Below are 26902 nucleotides of genomic sequence, written 5' to 3'. Positions count from 1 at the left end.
GGGATAACATGCAAACTCCACACAGGGAGGGCCAGAGTCAAACTCGCAACCTCTGAACAAACATGCTAACCAGTGCGTCACCGCTTCGCCCGCCCCTTATTATACACATCTGCAAAAAGATATTGTGACAATGATTTTTGGTTGTCAAGTAAGTTTTTATTTATAGAAATCATACATAACAGATTTGGTCAGTGTATCCCCAGAAGCAATGGTTTATTACACACAAATCACAAGAATAAAGCGTTTCAGTTTGTGTTAACAAGCATTTCAATACTTGCTATAATTTGGAAAGTAACTCCACTGTTGTATGTCCACACATCTTTAAATGAATACTGCAGGAGGGTGATAACCCTGTTAATACCCCAGGAGTGTTGAAAATGGGTCAATTAAGGGAACCCATTAAGTTGCTCTCATAACGACTGCAAGTTAAAGGGAGGATCCCAAAAAAGGAATGCAATTAGAAACACCAAAACAGCAACTCTAGTTACATAAATCAAACGGAATGGTAACGAACAAAAATAATAGGGACAAAATATGAAGGAACTTTAAGGAAAAATGCTGACATTTAATGAAAACATGAAAAATACTTCTACTAGGGACGGTGTGGATGCCACCAAAACATACTGATGTTTTACACATAATTCTAAAACCTTCCAGTTTATTTCAGGTCAACATGCCTGCATGTTGGAATCAAACTGCAAATTTCCGTCTCTGTGTAAACACAAAATGAACCTGTGGCACAAGCAACACTGAGAGTAGACATGAAAACCTTGATCGATTTATATTCCAACAATCCACAGTTGCCAGTGACAAATGCTTGAAACAATGACAAATGTAACTAACTCACCCTCTGTGAACATACGACTATTGTGCACGATGACGGGCAGCAAACGGCATCAAAAAAACGTCACTGAATTATAAAACGTGTTGGAAAAGATACAATTCGTCAAGATACAATTTGTGCATATACCTTCTAGGCAATAATAAACGCTCATGTTCATCCAAACTAAGCCTCTGAAAGCTTGCTCTTTATGACTGATGAGATGATTCCGCCATCTAGTGACGAATTTGCGCATCATCCATTCCTCGTTCTGAACACCGCTTTTATCGTGTAAAAAAATCCTGTTATACTTCACTAGAAAAGAGAAGGCTCTGTCGTTTGCTATCAGGTGTTGGAATGCCTTCAAGCTGAAGAAAGTAGAGTAGAACTTGCACCTGAGAAGACAAAGGAACAAGTGAACAAACATTAACCGGCAATCGAGGTTTTACTCTGTGTTCGAACCTGAGCCATGACCTCCAGAGACCAGCTGTCATTCATGGAGATCGGCTGTGAACTGTTGATTGTGATTTTGCTGTCTTTCTCAGACGGTCGAAGCAAAGTGGGACCAAAAACAGTAGCCAGGTTGTGCAGAGACATCTTGTTGAAGCCCTCATTTTCAGCCACCCTATCAGTACAGGAGAGAAAGTTGTAGATTTCATATTTGTGTTGATTGAGCACATGGCAGTTTTTATTTTAAATAGAAAATTGGGCCAGATGTTTGCATATGTTAAAAAAAATGCATGAAAAAATGTGAAATTCAGTTAAATATTGAAATATTTCACTCATTTTTATAGCCTATCATTTTAAAACTAATGAAATTCCAGTCAAGTCAAGTTTATTTGTATCACGCTTAATCACAAGAGTCTCAAAGGGCGTCACAAAATATTTGCTGAATTGTACTGAATGAAATAAATAAGCATTAATTAGGCACATTACTAAAACAAATCTATATTATTTTATTTCTCATTTATAATTAATTCAATTCAACCAATTGTTCAGTAAAACTCCATTTTAATAACATCCAAATAAAATCTTTATATCTTATCAATAAATTGATTACATTATTATTATTATGAATTGATTAACCAATTATACTGAGGACTGAGATAACTAAATAAAAATAAATATAACATCAATAAATGCATTTGACCTGACTGATTTTAGGTAGGAAAAGGCTACATTAATGCAACAAATAATACCAATAAAGTAACTTCTATTGCTACATGAGAATCCAAATCAATCACGAACCTTTTTATATCTGACAGCTACAATACATTTTGGGTACTGAATAATATGAAGGGTTGCCAATTGGATACACTTTTCTAGAACAACACATTTACTCAAATTACTTTTCATTAGTATTGTCTCAATAATTAATAAGATTTATAAATGTGAGGACAGAGATCATGTCAATGAAGTCAAAAGAAGTCTGCTGGTTCTAATCAAGAGCATTCTCTATTCAGGCTTCAGTTTTCTGCAATTTAGTGAGGAAATTGGAGCATTTATTTCAGTCCGAATGTTTCAAACTTGAATTAACACTTGCGGTACTTTTTTTACACTCTGGCATTTCATTAAACTCTTTGAAGGCCCGTTTTACTGCCGCTTCTCCTCTCTCAACCGTTCCTTGCCTACTTGGAGAGGGGACGAGGTGGCGTTACCAAAACCTGATGCTGTATGGATTATGCACTCACTGACTGGAACAAGAACTGAGGTGACTGCGGCGCTTTATCTCATTTAATGGACTTTGACGCTGTTTTAGTGACAATTGAAAAGTATATCAAGTACATCAATATGTCCCATGACTGGTGAGCTAAATTTAGAAAAGGCCCACGGGCTACCTATGTGGTGGTTAAAGCTGGTGACCATGTTGGTGACACCATATCGAAAGCCTCTGAGAGCCTGATTAAAGAATGGAGATGTGCCCACCCCTGACACAGAACACGACAAGCGTGTTTTACCTTTTCAGGTGGTCAAGTAGAAAGAGAAAGGTGACCAGATTGGGCTCTGGCAGAGACAGCAGTAGGTTGAGCATGCAGCTCTCCTTGGCCACGCTGTCAGAAAGCGCTGTATGGCGACACGTTATTGTGGATTAGAGAAGATGTACAGAAAAATATTCACATCAAGTTGGATTTGTGACTGACCAATGCCTCCGGAAAAGTTGGGGTACAACTCGTCAGTGAAAAGAGGCTCAGGTAGCTCGCGGAAATACAACTTCAGCGTGCCGGCGATAGCGTTCACGTCCATGTCCCTCATCATCACAGACACGTCTTTGTTGTCTGTTAGGAGGAGAACATAAAATCGATCGGTGACTTCAGCAGCTTTGAAAGGAAAAGTTTCTTCACCAGTGCAGGAAAACACGTGCCACTAAATACATGCATCTCAACTTGAAACGAGTAAAAAAATGTGCGAGACGATGATGTAATGATTCCCCCATTAAATGAGCAATCTGGCGATGGCTTCCATTCAAATCAAGTCAGGCTGAAACTCACTCGAATCAAAGGCGGCCTTAAGAGCTTGGATGTCAGTTGCGACACCAGACACTCTGTAGATACCCACTTCCTCCATCCCTCGTCGCTCGATCTCTTCAACACACTGTCTCACAATCAGGGGAACCTTGGAGCGCTCCCGTCTGGTAAAACATGTGGAAACAACAGCAAAGTCCAGTCTACAATCAGCAAACCAGTAAGTAGGTACGAGAAGTCAACAAACGTAAGAGACTAACTAACATTAAGTGTATAAACACAAGATCAAACAGTTTGATTCAGCCTCAACTGTTCATTCCACCCTCGACTTCTTAACTCCTTTACCGAAATGCGTGGCGTGCGATCAACTCACTTTGTTACGACATTAATTTTCACCCCAAACACACCAGACTGTTTCCGCGAAGGCATGCGCTTGAGACTGAACTCTCTGCTGGTGAACTTCATGGAAAGCTTGACCTCGACCTGAAACAGCAGAGTAGAGAAGGGAGAGGAACACACTTTTAAATTAGCGTAAGAAGTCTGATGTCAGATTAACAACAACGTTCATGTGGTAGTTGTACGTTTTTGTATTATTTTTGCTCCTCTTGCCTTACTCACCCCATTCATAGCAATGACCGTCCTCTGCCAGTCTTTGTTTTGCAAGTTCTGGGGATCCAACTGTAAAAAAGAGAATGCATATACAGTAATCCCTCGTTTATCGCAAATAATTGGTTCCAAAAACCACCCGCGATAAGTGAAATCCGCGAAGTACGGTCACCAACAAGAAGTACTGGCCAGGCTAACGAGTAAGCAGAAAGATGCTAATTCGCGATCGTGCTAACACGTGAAAACGGACTTCTACAGGAATGTAAACGAACATTTGGAGCAGTACTTTATTGTCCTAAAGGTTAGACACATGTTTCCTCAATTTAGAAGTTTTATTTTGACTTTTAAATGTTTTTTTAAGGCGGCTCTGTGGCGCACTGGGTAGCACGTCCGCCTAACAGTTAGGAGGGTGCGGGTTCGATTCCACCTCCGGCCCTCCCTGTGTGGAGTTTGCATGTTCTCCCCGGGCCTGCGTGGGTTTTCTCCGGACACTCCAGTTTCCTCCCACATTCCAAAAACATGCTTGGTAGGCCGATTGAAGACTCCAAATTGTCCCTAGGTGTGAGTGTGATTGCGATTGGTTGTCTGTCTCTGTGTGCCCTGCGATTGGCTGGCAACCGGTTCAGGGTATTGCCCGCCTACTGCCCGATGACAGCTGGGATAGGCTCCAGCACGCCCGCGACCCCCGTGGGGACTAAGCGGTTCAGAAAATGGATGGATGGATGTTTTTTTAATTTTGAAAAAAAAAAAAAATCCGCGATGTAGTGAAGCCGCAATAAACGAAACGCGAAGTAGCGAGGGATCACTGTATTGTAAACAGTGTGCAAAATGTTACTTCAAGTTATTTTCACTGTCAACAATAAAGAGAATATCAACTGTAGGAGGAAATATTTTCATTTTGTATGCTATAGCTAGCTAAATGACAATGGACATCCTAATGCTCTCTTCAAAAGTCAACATTGCTTTTTCAAATTCAAATTGAAAGTGACAATTTTTGAACATCTGGCTGAAAAACAGTGAATCAGAACCACATGGCAGATGATTTTTTTTAACACAAAATACTACTTTTGGGATTTTGTAAAGACTATCATTCTTAAAAAAAAATACGTTTTTCAAAGACCAAATCCAAATTTCAAAAGAGCAAAATATGTACCACTTAGTGAAATAAAATCTGATTGATACTCAAACCTTGAGACTTCTGTCTGTATATTCTGTAAATACCTTTGGTCTTAGCAGACTGCTACGAACTCTGTCCCAAAGACGGGCCCCCGTACTTGGGGATTTCCCGGGGGCCTCTTCCTCCAACGCATTGATTGTTTCACACACTCCATCCTCACTGGAATTACACTCACTCATCTTTTCTGACATGAACCCTTTCTAAAACGTCCCTTTAACGAAGGAAGGGCAGAACGACAAGAAACAACAACAAGCCTGCTCTAAAGACAAAGAGACACTAACAAAAGTCATAGCTCCAACTTGGCCCAACGCACATCCACTGACTCCTTTGCCTTGGACAGTCTTGAAAATCCTCATCAATGAATTGCTGGCAAATTCTTCTCAAACTCTCTAAATACATGCTTATTCCAGAAGGAGTCCGAGAAAGCAACAAAGCTATGCAGCCTGCTGACCACGCTGCCTTTGTGTTGTTCTACTTTACTGTTGGATTTGAGGGATTAACTCCCGAGAATCCCCTCCTACCCTCATTATCGACGTGCTCACGCCTGCTGTTACTTCTCACTGCCGCAAGTACTGAATGCCACTTTGGCAATAAACTAAACAGAATGACTGTCCACTGATTAATTATATATGTGAAAAAGCAATTATTCAGTTTTTTGGCGCCTTGTTTCAATATTGATAAATAACGCTCATGCTGAATTGATAGTCCCACAAGCCCATCATTAAACTTTTTAGCAAAACTAGTTTGTTATTGAGATGTAGTACATTTAAAGTCTGCACCTTTGACACTTGACCTTTACAGGTACTGTCCTCACTTGTGGTATGGGGGTGCTACAGCATATCCTAGGGTACAATTCACAGAAAAGCACTTTTTTTTAATTTTATTTTATTTTATTTTTTACTCCAGCCACATTTTGAGCTCCATTTGAGTGAATGGGTATATTTTAGTAATGGCCTTTTCTTTTTTTCACCTCAGAGCTTTGAAGTGTTTTAACCCTTCTCTGCAGCAGCAGGGAAAGCCTTTCACTGGTTTATCAAAGACTGCTTTGTGTGTCTTCCTCCCTCTAGCATACTCTGGACTAACACCAACAGCTACATTTGGTCAACCCAATACTAATCCACCCTCTGTCACAACACTCTATCAGAGGTCAAGCCGACGTGACCCATGAGCTAACACACACCTCACTTCTTTCTGAACAGCAAAAAAAGAGTGTCCCACCGGCGTGATTAGGCAAAAATGGGCCAGTGGGCAGCAATGGAGATCACCATAGGATGTTATTGCAATAAATAAAGGGTTAAAGAAAAGGTGTTTTTTTTTTTGTATAATCCATAATATTAGTTAAACTGGACATTTGGGATTCAATAATGCATATATTTTCTCTCTTTGGGATTCAATAATGCATATATTTTCTCTCATTATTTTACAGAATTAATTAGAGGGAAAAAATATATAATTTTTTTCTTGTTATGACAATTATAAGTTTACATAATTTATGAACGCTCAGGTCAAATCTTGACAGGTTGCGACTGAAATCTAGAGGTAAAGGCTGGCCAACTGGCCAATTTTTATCTTAACAAGAATTTACAGCACTCAAAAAATGTAACTATTTGGGTCTGGATGTTGTTGTAAAGTTCATTTTGCTTTCCATTTGAAGCAACATACAGTACCTTTATCTGCCCTTTGACCATAATCTTGTCTGTCATCTCTCCATCTTCTTTGCTCTGCTTGGCTTTGCTACAAGACTTCTCATAGCAGAGCAGCCTCAGAGTCTGGGAGCCCTCCAACTCAATCTCAAACTCCTTGCATGGAAATAAGAGGACAACCCGGTCAAAATCCATATGGTGCCAAACCATGCACATACAATACACATGGAATGCAACAGACTCGGTGCATGACAAATTAGCGTGAAATGGAAAAGCCGTCTGCCAAGAAGTGTTTTCCTCTGTAAAGTTCTCACCTCGTTCCAGCTGGGCTCAGTAGAGTCTCTGTACACACGCGTTTTGGCTTTGTTGACAAAATAGCCAAAGGAATCCACCTCCAGAGAGCAGTAAAGGTCTGATGGATACAAGCCCAAATATTGGAATTAGAGATGCAACACTCCTGCAAATCTCTATTATAATTCTATTAGTATAATTTCAATAAATGTCTTGTTTAAGCAAACAATGAGAAGCGAAAGTAACTAATCCCTCGTGTTCCCTCCCCCCTACAGCTGTTCTTCCATCTGACAGTCTCAGTGACACAGGAGAAATTACTGCATGAAAAATTACATCACATTAGTGGACCTAATAAAGTCAAAAACAGGAGACAGCGGCACTCACTTAAGGTTTGTTTGAGACCCGATGCAGAGTGTACAATAACATTCAAAAAGCCGTACAATCCTGGCGATTCGTCATCTGTGTCGGGATAAAAAATGAGCGTTCGTTAAAAGTCTGCAAGTGTGTTTTAGATGGTTACGACAAATTCAACTACTTGTGGACCTCACCCTCTTTGTTTGTGGTCACTGGAATAGTGTGGACAGTCTGGAGTTTCACACATGAGTTAGTAAGCATCTGTAGCTCAACAGATGTCAGAGAGAAGCTCTTGAAGCCTATGAGGCAAAAGTTCAAACACATTTACATCAGGCACAAATAGGCGATGGCTTCATTTTAAATTGTGATTTGATAACTTGCATTTCTTCTGTTGTTCACGAATAATCTCCCTCCATTCAGCACGTTCGTAGTCTGACGAGATCAGAAATGTAAAACCCTGAACGGCACAAAGGGACTTGATGATTAATGTGGTTAAATAACGCAATGACAAGCTCTCAACAGCAGAGGGCAGCATAAAGCGATTACAACGATACTTCAGCTAAAACACAAGGGATTAATTTGTTTGACAGGGATTTTGGACCTTGCCATTCCTGTTGGCCACTCTGAAAGCCATGTTGGGTGACATGAGAAGAAGCAGAGACTCCTGCTCTGATAACCTCTTCCTCAGTCGCTCCATCACCTTGGGTCCTTTGGTGGTTCTCTATAGATAAACAAAAGCCAGGGGTTATTGCTTTTAACGATTGGTGCGTGATCAAATTACTACCATCTAAAGTGCAATCAATGCTTCGAGTATACCTTAGTTAACATGCATACAAAGGCATATGCATGGAGAAGAATTATGACTGAGAGGGCTCCATGCTGTGCTCAACAGCACTTAAGGCAGTGTATGAAAGCAGACCTGCTCTTGAACCTTGTGCTCCTAAAGTAAAGTCCACGTCTTTCTCTGGGAATCATTACCTTTTCTTGTTGGATCTCATTCTTAATCTGGGACAGTTTGATCTTCATGGCGTCGATTTCCTCGTCCTGGACTAGAGGGATAGGGGTCGACTCACAGTCCTCAATGGTCTGAAAGGTTAAATCGGCTAGAGGAATGTACCACTTGCAGTCATACTGTTGTCCTTTCCTGCGAACAAACAGAATACAAATGCAGTAATGTTCACCTCCATATGTTTTATGATATTTTTACAAATTGAACCTGAATTTGAACATTCATTTTAGATTTTTTTAAAATATACAAACCAGTGGAATAGTCAAGTTACAGGCAAGGTATTGAGTCGGACTCACTCACCCTGCAGCCTGTTTCTTCAGCTTGGTGCAGAGCAGCAGGTCAGTAAAGAGGAAGACATGACGGAGTTTCCTGGAACCTTCAACTAGCTCCACCACGAAGCGGTCCCTCAGAAGCTGGCGATTCTACCAACAAGAAGCTACTGTTACGAAAGCTACACAAGTTACAACAAGTAGTGGGACTTCATAATTGAATAAATACCTTTAATACAGATGTCTGCCACTACTGATAAAATAAAGTATACTAAATTCCTTCATATAAAGAAAATCAAAACTTGTAATAATTTGAAAGGATTTTTGAAAATTACCATTTCAATTCCAATCCTCTTCCAAAAATCAAGGACAGGAGGTAAGACAGGCAAACTAAAGCAGCACTACAGTTCGTGGACGGTTTGAAACGATGTATACAATTTATTTCACATAGAAATCACAAGTACTTATTTAGACACAAAAATATTGTTGGCTCTGGTGGGGCACTGAATCTTAAAATTAGAGCCTACTCTTCTTGTTTGAGAACTATACGGCTGTTAGCTCTCAGTACTTTGACCTCTGGGTGGAGGTTATTTACATTGTGACACTGCCCCATGTGAGTGACTGCGGCCTGAAAAGAAAGAAGGAAATCCATGCAGTACGAGAAGCACTCCAATCTATGTCTGGCTCTGTCCCGGTTTCCAAATGTTGTGGGATAACATGCGTTTATTGCTTTGATGACTCAAAGGGAGGGCAACTGCTCAATAATCCAATGGAAAAACCAGCTGTTAGTTTTCAATCAATGGCTACAATGACATTGAGTATTGAGCACCATTCAATGCGTACTTTCAGCTCTGCTGGCTTCCAGCAAGCAGGTTTAAGCTGCTACAAACTCAGGACAGTGGGCTGGTGTACAATGATGAGACCTGGTCCAGGTTGATTCCGAGGCACAAACGTGACAGTGCAGCCGGGAAGGATGGGAGGGAACTCTTTGCTAAGCTAATCAACAAGCCTTCCTCGTTTGCAACACAAGAGACCCTCACCTCCTGTGTTTGCACTGCTTAGTCACACACTTCCTTTTGCTCCACTTCCTTCACAACTAAAGCAGAAAGGCAAAGATGACTCAGTGGCCAGCTTTTATGAGAGCTTGTGAACACCTTATGTTTTGCCTTGTTACCGTCAAAAAGATGATGCAATCTTGAATACTGTAAGGTCATTTTCCCTAACAAGCTACAAATTCAACATTTAGCACTGCGTCAAATAATTTTGACAGAGCTACAAAAGTGGCTGTGTAGTACTTTTAAGGTGTGCCTATTGCTAAGAGTATTTTCCATGTTATGTTTACATTTGAGAGTTTTAGAAGTCTAGCTTCATTCATACAAGGGGTGCGTGCAAGAAAGTTAGCTAAATAGAAAAAAAAATGGAGCAGGTGTCAGGGGTAGGCGTTTGCGTCAGTGTAATATATTCCACTCATTTAATTTGGAAAAGTAGCAAGCTGTGTGAACAAGTTGTATTTGTAAGGTTTTTCCAAAAATCAAAATCAAACAAGCAGCATGAAATCTATACTACATGACAATGAAGTAGTATGTATGAATATTGCTGAGCATCTTCTGATATAGTTAGTATGTAAGAATCCATTTGTGGACGAGTGGACGTGCCTAATATTGTGGCCAATGGGTACGTATATAAGAATGGCTTTAGCTTTATAATTTATTTATTTATCCAGAGTTGGAATGGTAAACGGCAAGCGACGTGCCCTTTACACCATGGTGCTCAAAGCATTTTAAAAAAATCTCACATCCATCCATTCATTCCCGATATGTGTTCTGCAACAGCTCTTGCTTGAACAGTTTCCATTGGAGTGCACCGTGTCCTCGTCTGGAGCACCTACAGCGGAGCCTCTGTTTTTGGTGCACTCAGAATAACCGAACGACACTTTTGAACAAAGTTTAATTCGGAAACTCAGAACGGTATTCAAATCTGCCATTGAGTCAGTCAGTTGAGCCACAGAGTAAACAGTTGCGTTTAGGAGGAGGGGAGACCTTAGTCACTGACAGCAGGACAAGAACGATGAAACATCGACAAATATCTATGTTAAAGTTTTGGTTCAAATTTGGCATCGAACTTTAACTGTAATCGTTAGCCAAAAGTGCAATTGATGTGGATTAATGCACTCTTTGTTGATCTTATTGTTCAAAGCGTAAGTTGCCTATGTTGCCATGACTACTTCTGTCGGCAATTCTTCTTGTTCGTAATAGAAGAGAGAAGATGACGATGCCCAAGAGAAAAAGAAACAGCAAGAGGAGCCGTCATGGCCACCGACCTTTGTTTTTCATAATGACCATAAGCGGTTAAAGTCGTTTGATTGTATTGTTGACTGAAATGCTCCACTGAATTCTAGATAAGGTCAACCATTTTAGGATCGAATTTAAAAAAGCTTTAACGTAGTTATTAGCCAGCGTTGCGTCAAATATCCACTGTCGAGGAGCAGAGCAGGCTCCTCTACCGCCTGCCCGCAGCTCGCTATTATATCTTCATTTTAGATACCTTTAGATTATCTTTATTATTATGTTAAGTGATAAACTGACCTCTCCCTTCTTAACTGTCATTGACTGTCTGCGAGGGGTGATTTCTTCATTAATGCTGGAGAGAAAGTTCTGCGAGATGCGCAGGGCATCCTGTAGCAACGGATAGTCAGGGTGGCTGGACGGCGTATGCTTCAGTAAGTCCTGAAACAAAACCAAACAAAATTTTAGTGCATGCCCACAACCATCTGCATTACCACTCCACAAGTTGACTTACATGCAGAACAAGCGTGCTGCGGGTGACCCGGTCTACAGGCTTGTAGAGAAGAGCTGTCGAGAAAAAGTCGGCTTAAAAGTGGTTATGACTCAAGCACCATCTGTGAGTGCCAGTCATTTTATTTAGCACTCACTTTCTAGGGATTTCTTTGCCGACTGGTCTTTGTTGTCCTTTGTGCCTTTGACCTTGAGGTTCTGTCAGGAAGACACAATTACAACATTAGCAAGTGCCCCATAGCATTGTGCAATTAAAACACCACAAATAGCTTTGTGGCTCTTTTCGGCAAAAAAGTGCTCCGTCATCACTTGTCCTGGGCAGCTGCACCGCATCAAACGCTCGACTGCTGTATGTAGTGTGGCTGCATACCTCAGATATCTGTGCAAACTGTGTGTTTGCCTGGCAGCATTTGTCTGCTGTCGCCACAGCAACCTTATAGTTATCCACAAAGGCCCGGTACACTCCGAGTTGGCTGGCCTGCAGGACATGAGGAGAATCCAAATAGTTTGAACTAAGCAAATACTCCAGGTAACAAAAAAAAAAAAAAAAAAACTTGCTCTTTCATAATCACTGCAAGGATTGATGTAGTCACCAGCTTCTAATTTACAGCTTTGTCTTCCAGGAAGCTATGATTAAAATAAAATCTTGGATGATGATGATGATGATCAGAGGTCACTGATCAAAGCAAGAGCATCAATTGACAGTGTTTAATGTGTTGCCTTTACCAGGTTTAGGGTAGCGCTGGCGACCTTTGTCAAATGGTGTGTGAGGCAGACAAGCAACAAAGTAACAAAGGAAGGAGCAGCAAAGTAAATTTAGGGTAAACAGGATTTTGGGGGGAATTCAATTACAAAGCATGCATTACAAAACTTGACTTTCCTCTAAAACCAGATAGATGACAATCACTGGAAATTTGCCATGTCAGAACACGCTGGCTTGATTTGGCAAGAAAAAGCAAAGCAAGTGAGGGAGACTCAGTGATTTGTTCCGTGTCTATATTTAAACCATGTATGAATGTTTTTCATCTTGCGACAACACCAAACAAGCTCTTATCCAGCAACCTCCTATAGAACCTTATGTTCTCCTTTATTGCGTGTCATATGGTGAGACGATGCTTTTATGGGGCTGAGAGATGGCCCCAGGCAGTCGACTCACGTGTGCATTTCAAACCATACGCAACCTTATTCCATGGAAGGCCTCAGTTTTGTTAAGGCGAGAAGGAATGCCATTCTCATTCCCATGGTTTTATTCAGAGGAAGCGCAAAGTCAACTGTTCTGCAAAATTAACTTCCAGACTGCATTGTTTTCTATTTCAACTGCATGCATGTTAAATTACAAGAAGGAGAAAAACAGGTTTTAGATAATATGCCTGAACATGTTTGACTTGACTATTTTCCTATTCGATGACAGATATTTTACGTTTATGGTTATCTTTTAAATCTTGACTTTAAGTAGACTTTTAGTAGTTCAGAAGCAAAATTGGCAAATTTCCAAATGAGATCATACCAGTTTCTGGAAGAGGTCTCCGACACATTGCTGGTAACTCCAGTCTTGAACACGAGGAAGCAAAGCATCATAGAAGTCTTTATGGATCTCATGGAGCTCTGGCACTTTAAAGAAAATGGTCTCGATCTGCTGGATGGTCAGCATTGGTTGCGATGTTGTGGCGGCGGCCCTTAGCGGCTTCATGGGCTTTAAAGAACAAAAAACAAACGTTAACTAATAAACTGTAAACAAACAAGAGTTTTAAATTCAAATCATTTGTCATTCAGAGATTAACGAAGGATAAACAAATACATGTGCTGGCCACACATTGAACTGATGTCAACAGTGCAGTAAAGGGAAAAGGGAAAAGTACATACAATCAATAGTGCTTCTAGGTGGCTGAGGTAGGTCTCCTCACTGGCCAGGATTCCGGACAGAACCCACTTTCGCATCTCCACCCCTTTTTCCTGATCCTGCTCAACCTGACACAAACATGGACATGACCGAGAGAAAACAGTCATTTTGGGATAAAGCAAGTCTCCTGTTGACGGATGTGTGGTGTTATGAGCTGACCGCACACATGTGGCTACAAATATTGTTGTAAGATCAATTACACAGCATATTTAATTACACTCTGTAGGAGTTTTACATTCCACTGGGGCTTAGTCAGACACTAACGGTATCTTCCAGAAGATAAATGTGTTTGTAGACCAGGTCTTATTGTTTCAACAGGTCAAAGACATCAGTCATCTCAGCTTCATGTTGGAGCTACAGTTTAACCAATTACATTCCTTCCATTGGTGTTGAAGACCACCAAGAGTACACAGCAGAAGAGAATAATAACACACACATAGGATGAAAACAGAAATAAGAAGAGGACTGGGGTCTCTTAACATCAGTGCCTTAATACACATGGCCTGTCCCAAAGCCAGTTAAACAATGGCTGGGTTGCAGCTGGGAAGGCATCCGGTGTAAAAATTGTACCAAACAAATCATGTGACTACCCTGCTGTGGCGTCCACCTGACTGGACAAGGCAAAAGTCGCAACATATATACAGTAATCCCTCATTTATCGCGGATAATTGGTTCCAAAAACCACCCGCGATAAGTGAAATCAGCGAAGTACGGTCACCAACAAGAAGTACTGGGCAGGCTAACGAGTTAGCGGATAGATGGTAATTCGCGATCGTGCTAACACGTGAAAACGGACTTCTAAAGGAATGTAAACGAACATTTGAAGCAATACTATATTTTCCTAAAGGTTAGACACATGTTTCCTCAATTTAGAAGTTTTATTTTGACTTTTAAATGTTTTTTTAATTTGGAAATCCACGATGTAGTGAAGCCGCGATAAACGAAACGCAAAGTAGCGAGGGATCACTGCACATCCAACCATTTTCTGTACCACTTTGTCCCCACGGGGATTACGGGCGCACTGGAGCCTATCCCAGCCATCCTTGGGCTGTAGGCGGGGGACACCCTGAACCGGATGTCAGACAATCGCAGGGCACACAGAGACAAACAACCGTCCGCACTCGCACTCACACCTATGGGCAATTTGGAGTGCTCAATTGGCCTACCATGCATGTTTTTGGGATGTGGAAAGAAACCGGAGTTCCCGAGGAAAACCCACGCAGACCATGCAAACTCCACACAGGGATTCTATATCTGCCTCATTTGGTTTTCAGAGTATTAAAAGGTACTGTACTTCACCCACATTTAAAGGCAGCAAATGGCACTTCTACAGAAGCAACAGTTATATAAAATTAACATTAACTTTACCGACAGCGTCGACTCCAAGGAACAAGACGATTGTGTGTCTCGGCTGCATCGACTTTTGGGACGCAGGTGTGGTGATGAAGAAGGAGAGCCAGTGAGGGACAGAGCATCGTGACAGGATTGCTCTTCCGAGTGTTCCAAGTCATACGTAAATGACGCCGGGGCCTCGTTATCTGTTAGAAACAAAACACAAATGTAAGCCATGTAATTTCTCATCAGAAGCAAATAAGTGATGGGGTATAAATAATGTACTCTATACATTAGCCATAACATGAAAATGCAACTGAAGATTCCAGTATCATTGACATTCACACTTATCGGCAATTTACTGTAGTAGTGTCCAGAGAAAACCCACTCCAGAATGAAGAGAACCCAAATACTGAAATATCCTTCTCATTTATCTGAACGTGGTAACCAAAACAGTCAAACCATGTCTCATGATGATAGAAGGTACTGTGCTTGAAGTGCTTTGGCTTGGTAATGTCACCTCTTTAACCTTCCACAACCCTGTGTCCTGCACAAATCTACCCAAAGTCTGTGCCAGGCGCTGAGAGCTTGCGGATAGTGGATAAACACAATAAACAATGATCTCAGTTGCCCGGGTGTCGAGTACTTCATCAGCTCAAGAGCTACCGAACCCAAACTATGTACAGCATAGGGTTGCAATGGTCTTCTAAGTATACAGGGTGCGACTTTAAAATAAAGAACAGGCTGACAGTGACCACCTGGAAGAAAAACGTGTCTCAAATGTGATTTCCCATTTGTGGGACACCCGAAAAATGAAGCTCAACGGACATTGTAATCACTGACAGCCGTTTCCGAGGCACCAAGTCGCCATCACTGAATGATCAACAAGCTGATGTCTCTATGAGGGGATCCCAAGAAGCAAAGAAAAAAACTCCAAGCATGCATCCAGCAAAGATGTGACAAGTTTGTAAAGGGAAGTTAATTAAAAAAAAAAAATCTTAAAAACAGAAAAGAGAGGATTCCAGAAAGTTAGAGAGGACAGAGCTGAGTCACCCTGGAGAGATCGGGGAAACCGAGCGCATTTAACACAGTGGCAGCTACAGAGACAATGTGACAAAGGACTCCAACCAACAGAGCAAACCCAACTGAGAGGGAGAGACATGTATTGAGTGTTTGAGGAAGAGATGAGTACCGGCCAAGCAGCTCGCTTTAGTACACAGGGGAAGTCCTGTGTGAAAGGCCACTCTGTGTTCCAGCAAGATTATACATCAGCTCTGTCAATGGATGAATAACACATCCTCTCAGCGGCCTCAGAGGCAAAAAGCATCTCTTCCACACTAAGTAAGAGGAGACATTTAGAGATTCAATCATCCCCAAACTGAGGTTTAAAAGGGTAATTTCTAAAAACTTCAGGATCATTCTAATATGACATTGTGAGAAATCACAAAAAGGATTTTATTTGCAGTCAGGATAAGAAGAATTGCAACTGAGGAAGTGTCCGGGCATGTCAACATTAAAGCGGAAACAGGCCTCCTGCGCAAGGTCATCTTTGAATAAACAGGCGGCACTCCTGTAACGTGTTCTATCAAGTACAAAATTGACAGTACAGCTAACTTTGATCCCCACCATAAAAAAACTTTGTCCGTCTCAATAATTTCATCAACATTGTAGTCCAAATTGCACATCGTAGTAGTTCCGTTTTGTTTCCCCTAAAAAATTTCTGCCATCTTTTTTTTTTGTTGTAATTTACCTATCTTGTGCTCTTTGTGAACCTTTCCAAATGAGAGAAGGTTTATTTATTACTTAACATAGAAAATTATTCATGCCTGAGGAATTTTGTTTTTAATCTGTAAAAAAATATTGGCTAACATTACAAATCTCAATGCTGACTGATGTGTATCAGATATCACACTGAAGAAAAACATTTCCCAGATTCCACTCCCCTACTTAAAAAATACGAAATACCTTTGCTGTTTTTTTTTTTGTTTTTTTTTTGTGCTGATCTTTGCAGGGAGCATTTATGCTAGTCTATATTGGGCAATTTTAGCAGGGTCTGCAGTGACAGGATCACAAAGCTGGATAGACAGGTCTTCCCTGTCTCTTCCTAAAGCAGCTCATAATACTTTCAACCATGCAATAAAGCTGTAATAAATACGCTCTAATGACCTTACATAAGCGCTGATCCGACCAGCTGTGGATCAGAGTGAAGCCGTATTTGCTTCGGGCTTTGCCTGAACTCTGTAATTTGATGTTTTTCAAGAATTTCATAGGACTGCAATTTGCTTCAAATTATTCCGGGACATTGCTGATTTTCCCACACTTCCTCCTTGAGTATGCCAGAAATAAATCTTCAAGGCTAAATCAGAAACCCAAGTTTCCACTCCCCTTTCTGGAAGTTTATCAGTCATTAGGAAACAGGTTTGTTTTCTTAAGAATGTGGAAAAAAAGGAATGAAAGGTGGTATTTCAGTTTAGGCTATTGATGACAAAGCAAAAATAGTGAAATCCCTAATCCTAATCCATGGAGATAAACTACGGCAGCGGCCAGTGACAGATGTACATCTGAGACTGTTACAAAATCAGAGATTCAGTTTCACAGTCTTTCAGTGTTTGGATTGAAAGTGAAATGGGTGCTGACAAAGATGCAGATATCTTGCTACACATTGTTGAGTTCAAACTGAGAAAAAAAACAAAAGTGCAATCAGCTTTTTTGGATGGAAGTGTGTATATATACACATGTGTGTGTGTGTGTATGCGTGTGTGTGTGTGCGTGTGCGTGTAAAAAATAAAATGTGACCCCATAGCCCCACCAAGGAGAAAAAAATCCTAGCTTCGCCATTGCATCCAATGATAATATCAATTTCAAAATGGCTGACAGGAAGTGGATACGTTCAAACTATTTGCTTGTCTGCTCATTTGCTTGTCTGAATAATCAATACAAAAGAGCAAAATTATTTGAAATCTTTGTCAGCATAGAACACTGTGGTTGTTTTATGGATATTTATCAGGACTGGACATCATAATTTACTCATTGTTCATTAAAAAGTGCCGCATGGTGCACCAGACATTAGAACTTTTCCCTCAACAGTGCCAAGGTACAGATCTCAGTTCCATTCATCCCATGTATTTGCCCTGATCTTGAGTGTTTTTTTTTTTTTTTCAGGCATTCCTGCTTTTTTCCCACATTGCTAAACGATGAGTGTTAGTTTAATTGAAGACTCTAAATTGACTATAGGTGTGAATGTAGCAAAGCGTACATGACTGTTGTTGTTTTAATGTGCCCTGCAATTGGTAACCGTCCATTTGGGTCAAACTGTCAGCCGGGTTAGGCTTCAGCTAATCAGCTCACTCACAACCCAAATGAAGACAGGCGGAAGAGAAAATGAATGGATGGATTGTTGAAAATTCTGCAGATTATGTGGAATTTATGGTTGATCATTACCGGTGCCTTGAAGCAATTGAGGGGGGAAAAAAAAAAAGAGTGCATTATTTGACTATTTTTGTAACCTGAAAAACAACATGACGTTGGCTAAGCAATGCTGACCTACAACCAGACAGATCTCTTTTGTGGTAAATCCTCTGAGCATCTATGAAGATATGCTCTACACAAGAATGGGAATTAAATTTCTGAAGATTTACAGTTTTCCAATCTTTCCATTGTGACCTTGCAAACAGATGAAAAGTGAACTTTGTGTCTATCCAGGCTAGCAAAGGCCATCAGAATTAGCAACGCTGTACAACTGTTTATGTCACTTGAATCATTATATGAGACATGACCAGTCTGAGAAGACATGAAAGATGAACTTTTTTTTACAAGCTGTGCAATACCAAGGGTAGTAAAATGGAATCTGACAGAAACTAATTGGAGTGTACCTGCAACGTCCTCCAGCTGGAGGTTCCGCAAATGCAATAGTCCCCAATGTGCTGTGGCAAACTTACATTAGCCAAAACATCAATACGTCAGTATGAGGCTTTTTAGCCACATGGCCTGGGGAAGCAGCGAGGGCCACCCGCAAACGCCACTCTACTGCTGTACTGTATAGGCCAGTCTAAAATTAGTGCCAGTCAGTTAGTGAACAGTATCGGTTAGAACTAGGCCGCTCTGCCCAGCGCACCTACTAATTAGTGCGTAGAAATAGCGCAGTGGTGAGACCACTGCCTGAAATGTGCTGCATAAGACAAATAATTAAACCCAGTAATTCCAATTTGTGAAAACATTGTAGCAAAACACACACTGGGTATGAGTGTGTGTTTTTTGGGCAAGAGCAAATTAATGTTTATATTATAGTAAATGCAACCTGGTAGGGTTCCCTTGGGGAACGCTACCAAGTACACCAAGAGGCTTAATGCCACATTAACTTACCAATAAAGACGCTGAGTTAGTTTTGAAAGGGAAAAAATGTATTGAAATACAGTCACCTTTCCATTTCGTACCTTTTTTTTTTTTTTACAAGTCAAAAGAGTCGCTTCTCCTAGCTAAGAGTTTACCGCACATCCTGGAATGGTTTCCATTTTATTCACATTTCACAGACAACTTGGAGTCCTCAACTAAACTAAAATACATGTTTTTCCTCAGAGGTCCCATTGAATAAAAATGTATGTTAAAAAGACAATTAACAGAATTAGCAAACAATCTTCCTAATAAATATATGATAGTTTGCTCATGGTAACTGAACCACAAAAGTAGATATAACAGTGTTATTGAGCCAGAGAAAGGAAGGAATTTATTTGTCAATTGTGGACTTGTTTGACACTCTTCTGTGATTAAGGGTAACATGAATACATTTGTTTTGACTATTCCATCTGATTTATTGCACACTTTTTTGCTAGTTTTTCATTACCGTATTTTCCGGACTATAAGGCGCACCTAAAAGCCTAAAATTTTGTCAAACGCCAACAGTGCGCCTTATAGTCAGGTGCGCCTTATATATGGACCAAATTCCTAAATTTAAACTGGGCCAAAGCATTGTGTCATGAAATCAATCATAAGTGGCCCACTGAAGACTATGAATCATGAATCAAAAAGATTATGGGTCATTATTTTGTGAATATAAAGTAATTTGTTGCATCTGAAGTTGAAATAAAAAAGATAAAATGGAGAATGATTTGATTTGGATTAAAAATCTGACATGATGCATTAATGGTGCGCTTTATAGTCCGGTGCGCCTTATATAAGGACAAAGTTTTAAAATGGGCCATTCATTGAAGGTGCGCCTTATAGTCCGGTGCGCCTTATAGTCCGGAAAATGCGGTAGTTTAGTTGTTAGTTCTGAACAAATGAAGAGTTTCCCTTTGCTTGTTTTGCATGCACTCGTTTCCCCGTTTCCTCACGCCAAACAGCGTCTAAAGCAAACTGTGTTGACTGGTAATGCAACAAGCGCCACAGGTCAGGCTGTCGTGTGAGAAGTGAACTCATACCACACTTAACATTTCATTATCCGTTGCCCCCTACACCCTGCGAGCAGCTGAGACATTCCATTGGTACTTGCCTGCCATTAGCCAACAGCACAGAGGGCCCTTTGAGTGTGACCAAGGAGGGGCGCTGAGACTGCAGGACCACAGACGCTGAGGCGGAGCACGAGGAAGGACCACTGAGCCAGGGGACTCGGGTCTACAAGCTCATAAACATGCCGAAGATTTTTTGCAATTATCTACAGCAAAGTGTTTGAACAAACAGGCAAACTGAGTGAGCTAAGAAGCACTGAGCTGGCTTAGGAACACAACCTGACAATTCTTTTCTACAAGTTCCCAGATAAGGCGGCACAAGGAGCCTATTCATGGAATTTCTTTGAGAGCAGCTGGCGATGCCGGACCTGCTGTCGTGAAGGCCTGCCAGTTTTTGACTACTGTGCACTACACGCTGCACAAAGGAACAGGTGTATCTTACTTACTGCGACGGGCACTTCCTCCGGTGCGCCAACGTTTACTCTAGGAAAGGGAGAGGCTGCATTCTTTAGCTTTCATGACCACCACTACACGTAAGGTGCTGGTGACCTGGTACTATTTTGAGGGACCTCAAATAGTAATGACAGTGCATTTGACAGGAAATCAGAATCGGTCTAAAACCGGCTGATGCAGCAAATATTTGTGCCACCCTCAAGACCAGAGCTGAGCGGCCAGGATGCCTACAGCCTCTGACTGATCCTTAGAGTGATCATAAAATCATAATAAAACAGGAAACGTAGGCAGTGCTTTTGTTCTATGTGCACATGTGGAATTTGGTACAGGTAGCGAGCAAGCGATAGCTGTGACTGTTGTCTTCTCTGTGGTGTTGTCAATTTTGCATCATTTGTGTCTTTTCCAAATCCTCTAGCAAATATTTTTCCAAAAAAGAAAATGGCAAAAATGACAACAGTGGTCATAATTTTAGCAACATTCTGATTTCCTGCATGGTGAAGAATGGCTTGGATGAGTTACATACGTATTTACAATTGTACTGTATTTTCCGGACTATAAGTCGCTCTGGAGTATAAGTCGCACCAGCCATAAAATGCATAATAAAGAATAAAAGAAAACATATACAAGTCGCATCAGCGTATTGGTGGTATTTTTTGGGGAAATTTATTTGACAAAATTCAACACCAAGAACATAGGCAACAACAGGCTGAACGGTACGGTATGCTAACGTTACATAAACACATAAATGAGGAACTGAAAACGTGCCTGACGTATCATATTAACAGTTATTCAAATAACTATAACATAAATAACAAGTTTATCAAACCATCTGTGTCATTCCAAATCATTAGATCCATCAAAATCTTCATCCTCTGTGTCACTTATAAACAACTCCGGTCACTCCGGAAATAGATGCGGGGCTTCCTCTGCTACATCGCTGACATCAGACTCATCGTCAGTTGCAGTTCCAATTATTCCACAGTATCACAAATATCCAAATCGCAATTAGTTGACGGAATGGCAATGACACACTGTTATTAATCGCAGTAAAAACATGATCGATTCTTCCAGAAATTTCATGAGAATACTGAAATATGGCTGTTAAACACACACGCACGCACACACGCACGCACACACGCACGCACACACACACACACATACACACACACACACACACACAATCACAAACACACACCCACATGCACAGTATTAACAACAGCTTGATTCAATGACTCACTGGACCTTGCAATCAGATGACTGATATGGCCCACATCTACGGGCTATGAATGAAGCACAGAATGAAGACTAGACAAGGGAATCCCCAGTATTTATCATCTAACAGACTTGGAAACATTCCAGGGGCAGTGGCTCCTTCAACACACACTGAGGTCAAACTTCCACTGGTATGCTATCCTCCTATCATATAATAGATGCATGTACAAGTACATCTAAGACAATTCCTGGCTCAGCTTCAGAAAATCGACGAGCCGTGATTGGTTGTGACCTGACAAGTGTGATGTCATATTCAATTGAAAGACAGTGGCAAAATGGCCGCCCCCTGAGATGGACAAAACCAGGTGGATTTTGTTTGTTTAATTCATATTCCAAAAACAAAATATTCATCAAAACACTGTGTTTTGACGAGTTGGGCTGCACAGAACATATAATTCCACCCCCCAAAAAATGGGGTTGATTTTCTCCTTAAGTATAGCAACAAATTTAACCGGATTTTCATTAAGATGAAACGTTATTACGTTTTTTTTGTTCATATGCTACCCATCCACAAATTCTCATGGAAATCGATTATAATCCCAGCAATTAACAAAGCAACAGCAAACAATAGCACATTTGTACTTGGCAGAGGCAATAAGATACTGTACAGTATATTAACATACAACTGCAATTATGGAAGTGTTTGCCCCATAGCAATCAGAACTGAAAAAAAGTCCACACACCGAGACGTTTCTTCAAGCCGCCATACATAAAGCTTTTGTCACCCGCATTTAAGAGTCATGATGACGATGAATTATGGCAAAAATGAGCCACCAGTGAGCTGACCTCCTTAAAGGGCCCGTAGCTAATCAGAAACTCTATCTATACCCTGGAAGAACAATTGCCCCAGTTAACCAGAAACTAGGAGATAACAACAACAAAAATAAAGCTGGGAAAGCCCAGAGAGGTGTGACAAGGTTACACAGCAACGCAGGTGACAGACCACAATTGTTTCATCATCCCTGAGTGACTACTAAAAAGCATGGCCTATGTATGTTCCACAATAAACCCTTGACAGCCTAAAGCAGGCAAATCTAATACTTACATCATGCTCAACTAAGCAAGATACAAAGAGTCTTTACAACAATGAGATCAAGGTAGCAATGCTTTTTTGCAGGGTGTCATACATTTTAACCACAATAATTAAGAGCAACAGTAAAGCTCTGTGACTGCTCTCTGCAAGTCCCGAACCACAACAAAGGCCAGTTTATTGGAAACGTGCCCACAGCAACCTCCTGCCCAAATCTTAATCAAGCAACGTGTGCACAAATAATATTACAACATCACAAAATGAATCCAGACATCTGGTAATTCATTATACAAGGCTGACACGAAACAGCTGTGCTACTATGTCAGCACTTAGTCTCCTCTGGTCAACCCCTTAGCCTACCCACCAAGCTAGTAGCGCCAAGATATTCAATAGTAAGCGTCAAATAAGGTGTGGTTGAGTTACAAGTCACAACTTTCCTCTAGCTGTACAAAAGTATCTTACAGTGAATAAAGCACACTGTATAAAGTTATACTGTAGCTCGCCTAGAAATCGTTTTCAGACAAATAAAGCACTCAAAAGTCCAACATCACCTCTACAAGATTAGAAAAAAACACTCAATGTAGCAGAACACGCTTAGAAAAGGTAGGGAGGTGAGCCCTTTTACAGAATGCTAATAAAAACAACACAGGCGATGTCCTCAGTGATGTCATGGGGGCTGCTCCGACTTGCAGGCGACAATTTTCAAAAGGAAAACATGCTGCTAAATGAAGCTATTGCTGTAAAAGCCCGTTTTCCAGCTGAGGTATACACAAGCCACATGGTGCCATTAGGAACATGCAATTAAACTACAGATTAACAGTTCTTTTTTTTTTTTTTTTTTTTTCCATGGGCCCATGTGTGAAACTGAAATGGTTTTTGAGGGCCACTGACAGATGTGGGAGTAATTCACAAGTCATATGTAAATCTCAAGTAATCTTCAAGTCTCAGTTACTGCAGCTGACTGGTGAGGGTTCACAATTGTTTTATCATCCCTGAGTGACTAATAAGAAGCATGGCGTGGTGCAGCATGTATGGACTATTACCAAGCAATAGAGGGGGGGAAAAAAATCAAGCAAGTTAAGTCAAGTCAAGGTTCAAGCAAGGCAAGCAAAGTCATTACTTTGTTCAATCAAGTTGTAAGTAAAGTTACACAATCTTTCCCAGTCATAACATATGTTGATCACTTGATCATAACCCAAAAATGGACATTATCTCTAAAAATTAAGTTTAGTTAAGTTTTGTTTGGAGAGAGAAATAATTGCACATTTCCCCACTGTAGGACCAATGAAGATCACCTTAACAAAAATTACAAGCACGTCTTGCTTAAATGGCATACAGTTTTGTTAATACAGTATGTGCATGTACTGTATTACACCAAACATAAAAAAAAACCCACACATTTAGCATGTGCAGCAAATTTTTACTTTTTTTGAGTACCAACTACAAATCAAATCATTCTGACGGCAAATTTCCTCTCATGCAAGAAATAAGGATGTTTCTAACATGAGGACACAAGCCATAGCTTTCAAACAAAGCGCTCTTCCTTATGCACGCTTGTCCCACCCACACAAGTAAACTCTATAAAAACACACAAACAACCCTTACATTACTCCCTTAAGTCAGAGTTGCATTTTGTGATTAAAGAAAAAGAAAACACTTTCAAAATAAAAGCACCATTACAGATATTTTACATTTTATTTTGCCAAACTGGGGGTGGCCCGGATAAGACCAAATCTGGCCTCGACTGACCCATTGTTTCCTCCATGTGCAAGATTAGACTACTTTACGTCTTACAAATCATTTCAACTAACTTGCCATTGTAAAATGAATTATTTGTGTTTGCAGCCCTAACCCTAACCCTAACCCTGACTGACAAATGCGAGTGAAGACAGACACACAAGCAGATTGATGGATGCTACATTGCAGTCATCCATGAGGCATGCTAACATACACTTCATGACGATTACGTCACGCACGATCGGGCTGTTTGTCACATGCTTTGTGTCAAAGAGCTTTGGACTGAATCACCTTACATAACACCACATTCTGTGCATCTGCCTAATCCAACTCACACTGGATGATTTTTAAGGGCCAGAGGCAAACAATTTCCTGGATCCCAATCCCTCTTTGCAGGAAGTTTGGCTTCGACCCTGATATAAGGGGAATTGCAGAAACGCCACAACAGAAGTCCTTAACTATCTCCTGACTCCCGACATTCCCAAATTGGCCAAACCACTCAGCTTATCCCTCTTAACGGTGTTATATTGTTACCATGTCAAGACAGATTCTGCTATTGTGTTCACACAACAACAGGAAACACTGATGGGCAGCATTTCGATTGGAAGCCGCGTGACGTGTTTTTAAGTCGTTCAATCCTCTTTTTTGAGTGAGTAGTCAAGTCTTTTCTCTACCCACCTCCCGTGACAAAAGAGACTCCCTAAATTTATCACGCTAGACAAACCGCTTTTAGGTTAATTACTCGGCACTAAGGACAACAACACTGATGTGCGCTGACACATAAAACACTCAGAGTGGACAAGACCGAAGTGAGTGGGAAGCCCGGGGGCAGGAGGTGCCTCTGTCGTAGTCTTCCTGTGACCACATTCTAGCACTCAGTGGTCCACAAGCAGGGGGGGACGAAAAGCGTGGAGGTCAGCAAAAAAAAAAAAAAAAGCATGTCACCTTTTTTGCAAGACATAACCAAGTAAAAAATATTTTCCTGCATTGTGTTGTGTTAAGCAAAAGCTGATTAAATCTGCAAAGAATTAACATTCATTACCAAGCTTTGAGGAGATTGTTTTTTTTTTTTTTTTTTTTTTTTTTACTGCTCATTATTGTGTGAAGAAAATGCATTTCATTATTTCTAGCCTAGCTTTTGTAGGTCACGTCAGTCATCTCATTATATTTCTGCAGGTTAAACTCATCATGTGTTAAAAATAAAGGTTATGATTGGCCAGAAAACATTTTGGTTTGGAGTTAGTGTGCTGGGCTGTGATTTCATTAAACAGATTACGGGTGTTCTACTAAATTACATTAGGTAATAATGTAACTTAGTAGAACACTTGTGCAACTTTAGTGTACTCTTTAGTACTTTATCTTAACATTCTTGCCAGTAGCTCTATTCTCCTCCTACCGGGCCCGGGGTAAGGGTTAGTTGCTGCACCTACTATCATGGATACTAGAAGCAGAAAGTGAATTGGTAATCATTTGGTTAATTGACATTTGACACAGATTCAACCAACATGTGATGTGTAATTTTGTTTCAGTCTGTTCCCCTAAGAACCGTTTGTGTTAAAAAACCAAGTAACTAAAAAAAAAAACAAATTCTTGTTGTCATTATTATTTATGATTACTACTTAAAGCTGGGTGAGTAATAGAGTATATCAAGTAATCCATTTTAGTTTAATTCCTCCGGACAACTTGAGCAGAATAATTTTGGCATTGTTTTGTTTATAACAAATAAGGAGTGGAAGGCAGTCACAGAGTCAATCACGCTAAACATTGTTAAAAACATGGTGCCCCATTTATATCTTGCAAAGTGTGTTTGAAACTTACTGCTGAGGGAATAGATTTTTCAAAGCTTGTTTGTTAACAGGAGATATAAAGCAAATCTCGAAAGGAAAATCCCAGAAAGCAAAACTTGTTTGTAATTTGTCAATGCCATTTGCTTTTTCTGTCGACGAGGGGGACGAAATCCTGATAAAAATCACATTTTTATGCAAAACAAATCCTACTTTTAGTAGTAGTAATAATATAAGAACATTTCTACAAAGCTGTAGCAAAGAAACAAATGGACAGTCCAATTGACGTCTTTCATATTGCATATTTTATGGAGAATGTTGAATTTGTTTATGTTGATTTACAATTAACAATAAAAGAAAATACCTTCATAGAAAAGAAATGAATAAAATTTGTGTAATATGTGAAGCCAAAAACACAATAACATGAAAAAAATGCCTCTGTCGAAAATGTGATTTATTATATTCCATGAAAAATGTTGACTGCTATCATATGTGAGAGGAATCACGTGGGTCCACTGTCTAAT

General features: G+C 40.4%; 1 protein-coding gene across 2 annotated transcripts in view; it reads right to left on the bottom strand.

Annotated features, from left to right (window-relative positions):
• Positions 1-134: 134 nt before the first annotated feature.
• The window catches only part of si:dkey-91m11.5 (PH_BCR_vertebrate and RhoGAP_Bcr domain-containing protein), a 28536-nt gene continuing 1768 nt past the window's right edge, over positions 135-26902 (bottom strand). The window contains exons 2-23 of one of the 2 annotated variants that reach the window (XM_049716687.2): positions 14695-14864; positions 13290-13394; positions 12934-13119; positions 11797-11904; positions 11564-11624; positions 11431-11483; positions 11217-11357; positions 8663-8784; positions 8332-8497; positions 7955-8074; positions 7735-7810; positions 7548-7652; positions 7384-7458; positions 7023-7120; positions 6733-6864; positions 3901-3960; positions 3656-3765; positions 3310-3449; positions 2962-3096; positions 2779-2884; positions 1283-1445; positions 135-1215 (exon numbers count right to left, since the gene is read on the bottom strand). In XM_049716687.2, the coding sequence (XP_049572644.1) occupies positions 1126-1215; positions 1283-1445; positions 2779-2884; positions 2962-3096; positions 3310-3449; positions 3656-3765; positions 3901-3960; positions 6733-6864; positions 7023-7120; positions 7384-7458; positions 7548-7652; positions 7735-7810; positions 7955-8074; positions 8332-8497; positions 8663-8784; positions 11217-11357; positions 11431-11483; positions 11564-11624; positions 11797-11904; positions 12934-13119; positions 13290-13394; positions 14695-14864 (2522 nt within the window). In that variant the 3' untranslated portion in view covers positions 135-1125. The other variant, XM_049716688.1, reaches the window with a different exon arrangement.

The sequence above is a fragment of the Syngnathus scovelli genome, chromosome 3, assembly GCF_024217435.2.
Source record: "Syngnathus scovelli strain Florida chromosome 3, RoL_Ssco_1.2, whole genome shotgun sequence".
In the NCBI taxonomy this organism is placed as follows: domain Eukaryota; kingdom Metazoa; phylum Chordata; class Actinopteri; order Syngnathiformes; family Syngnathidae; genus Syngnathus; species Syngnathus scovelli.
This window is presented reverse-complemented; position numbering and strand designations above follow the sequence as displayed.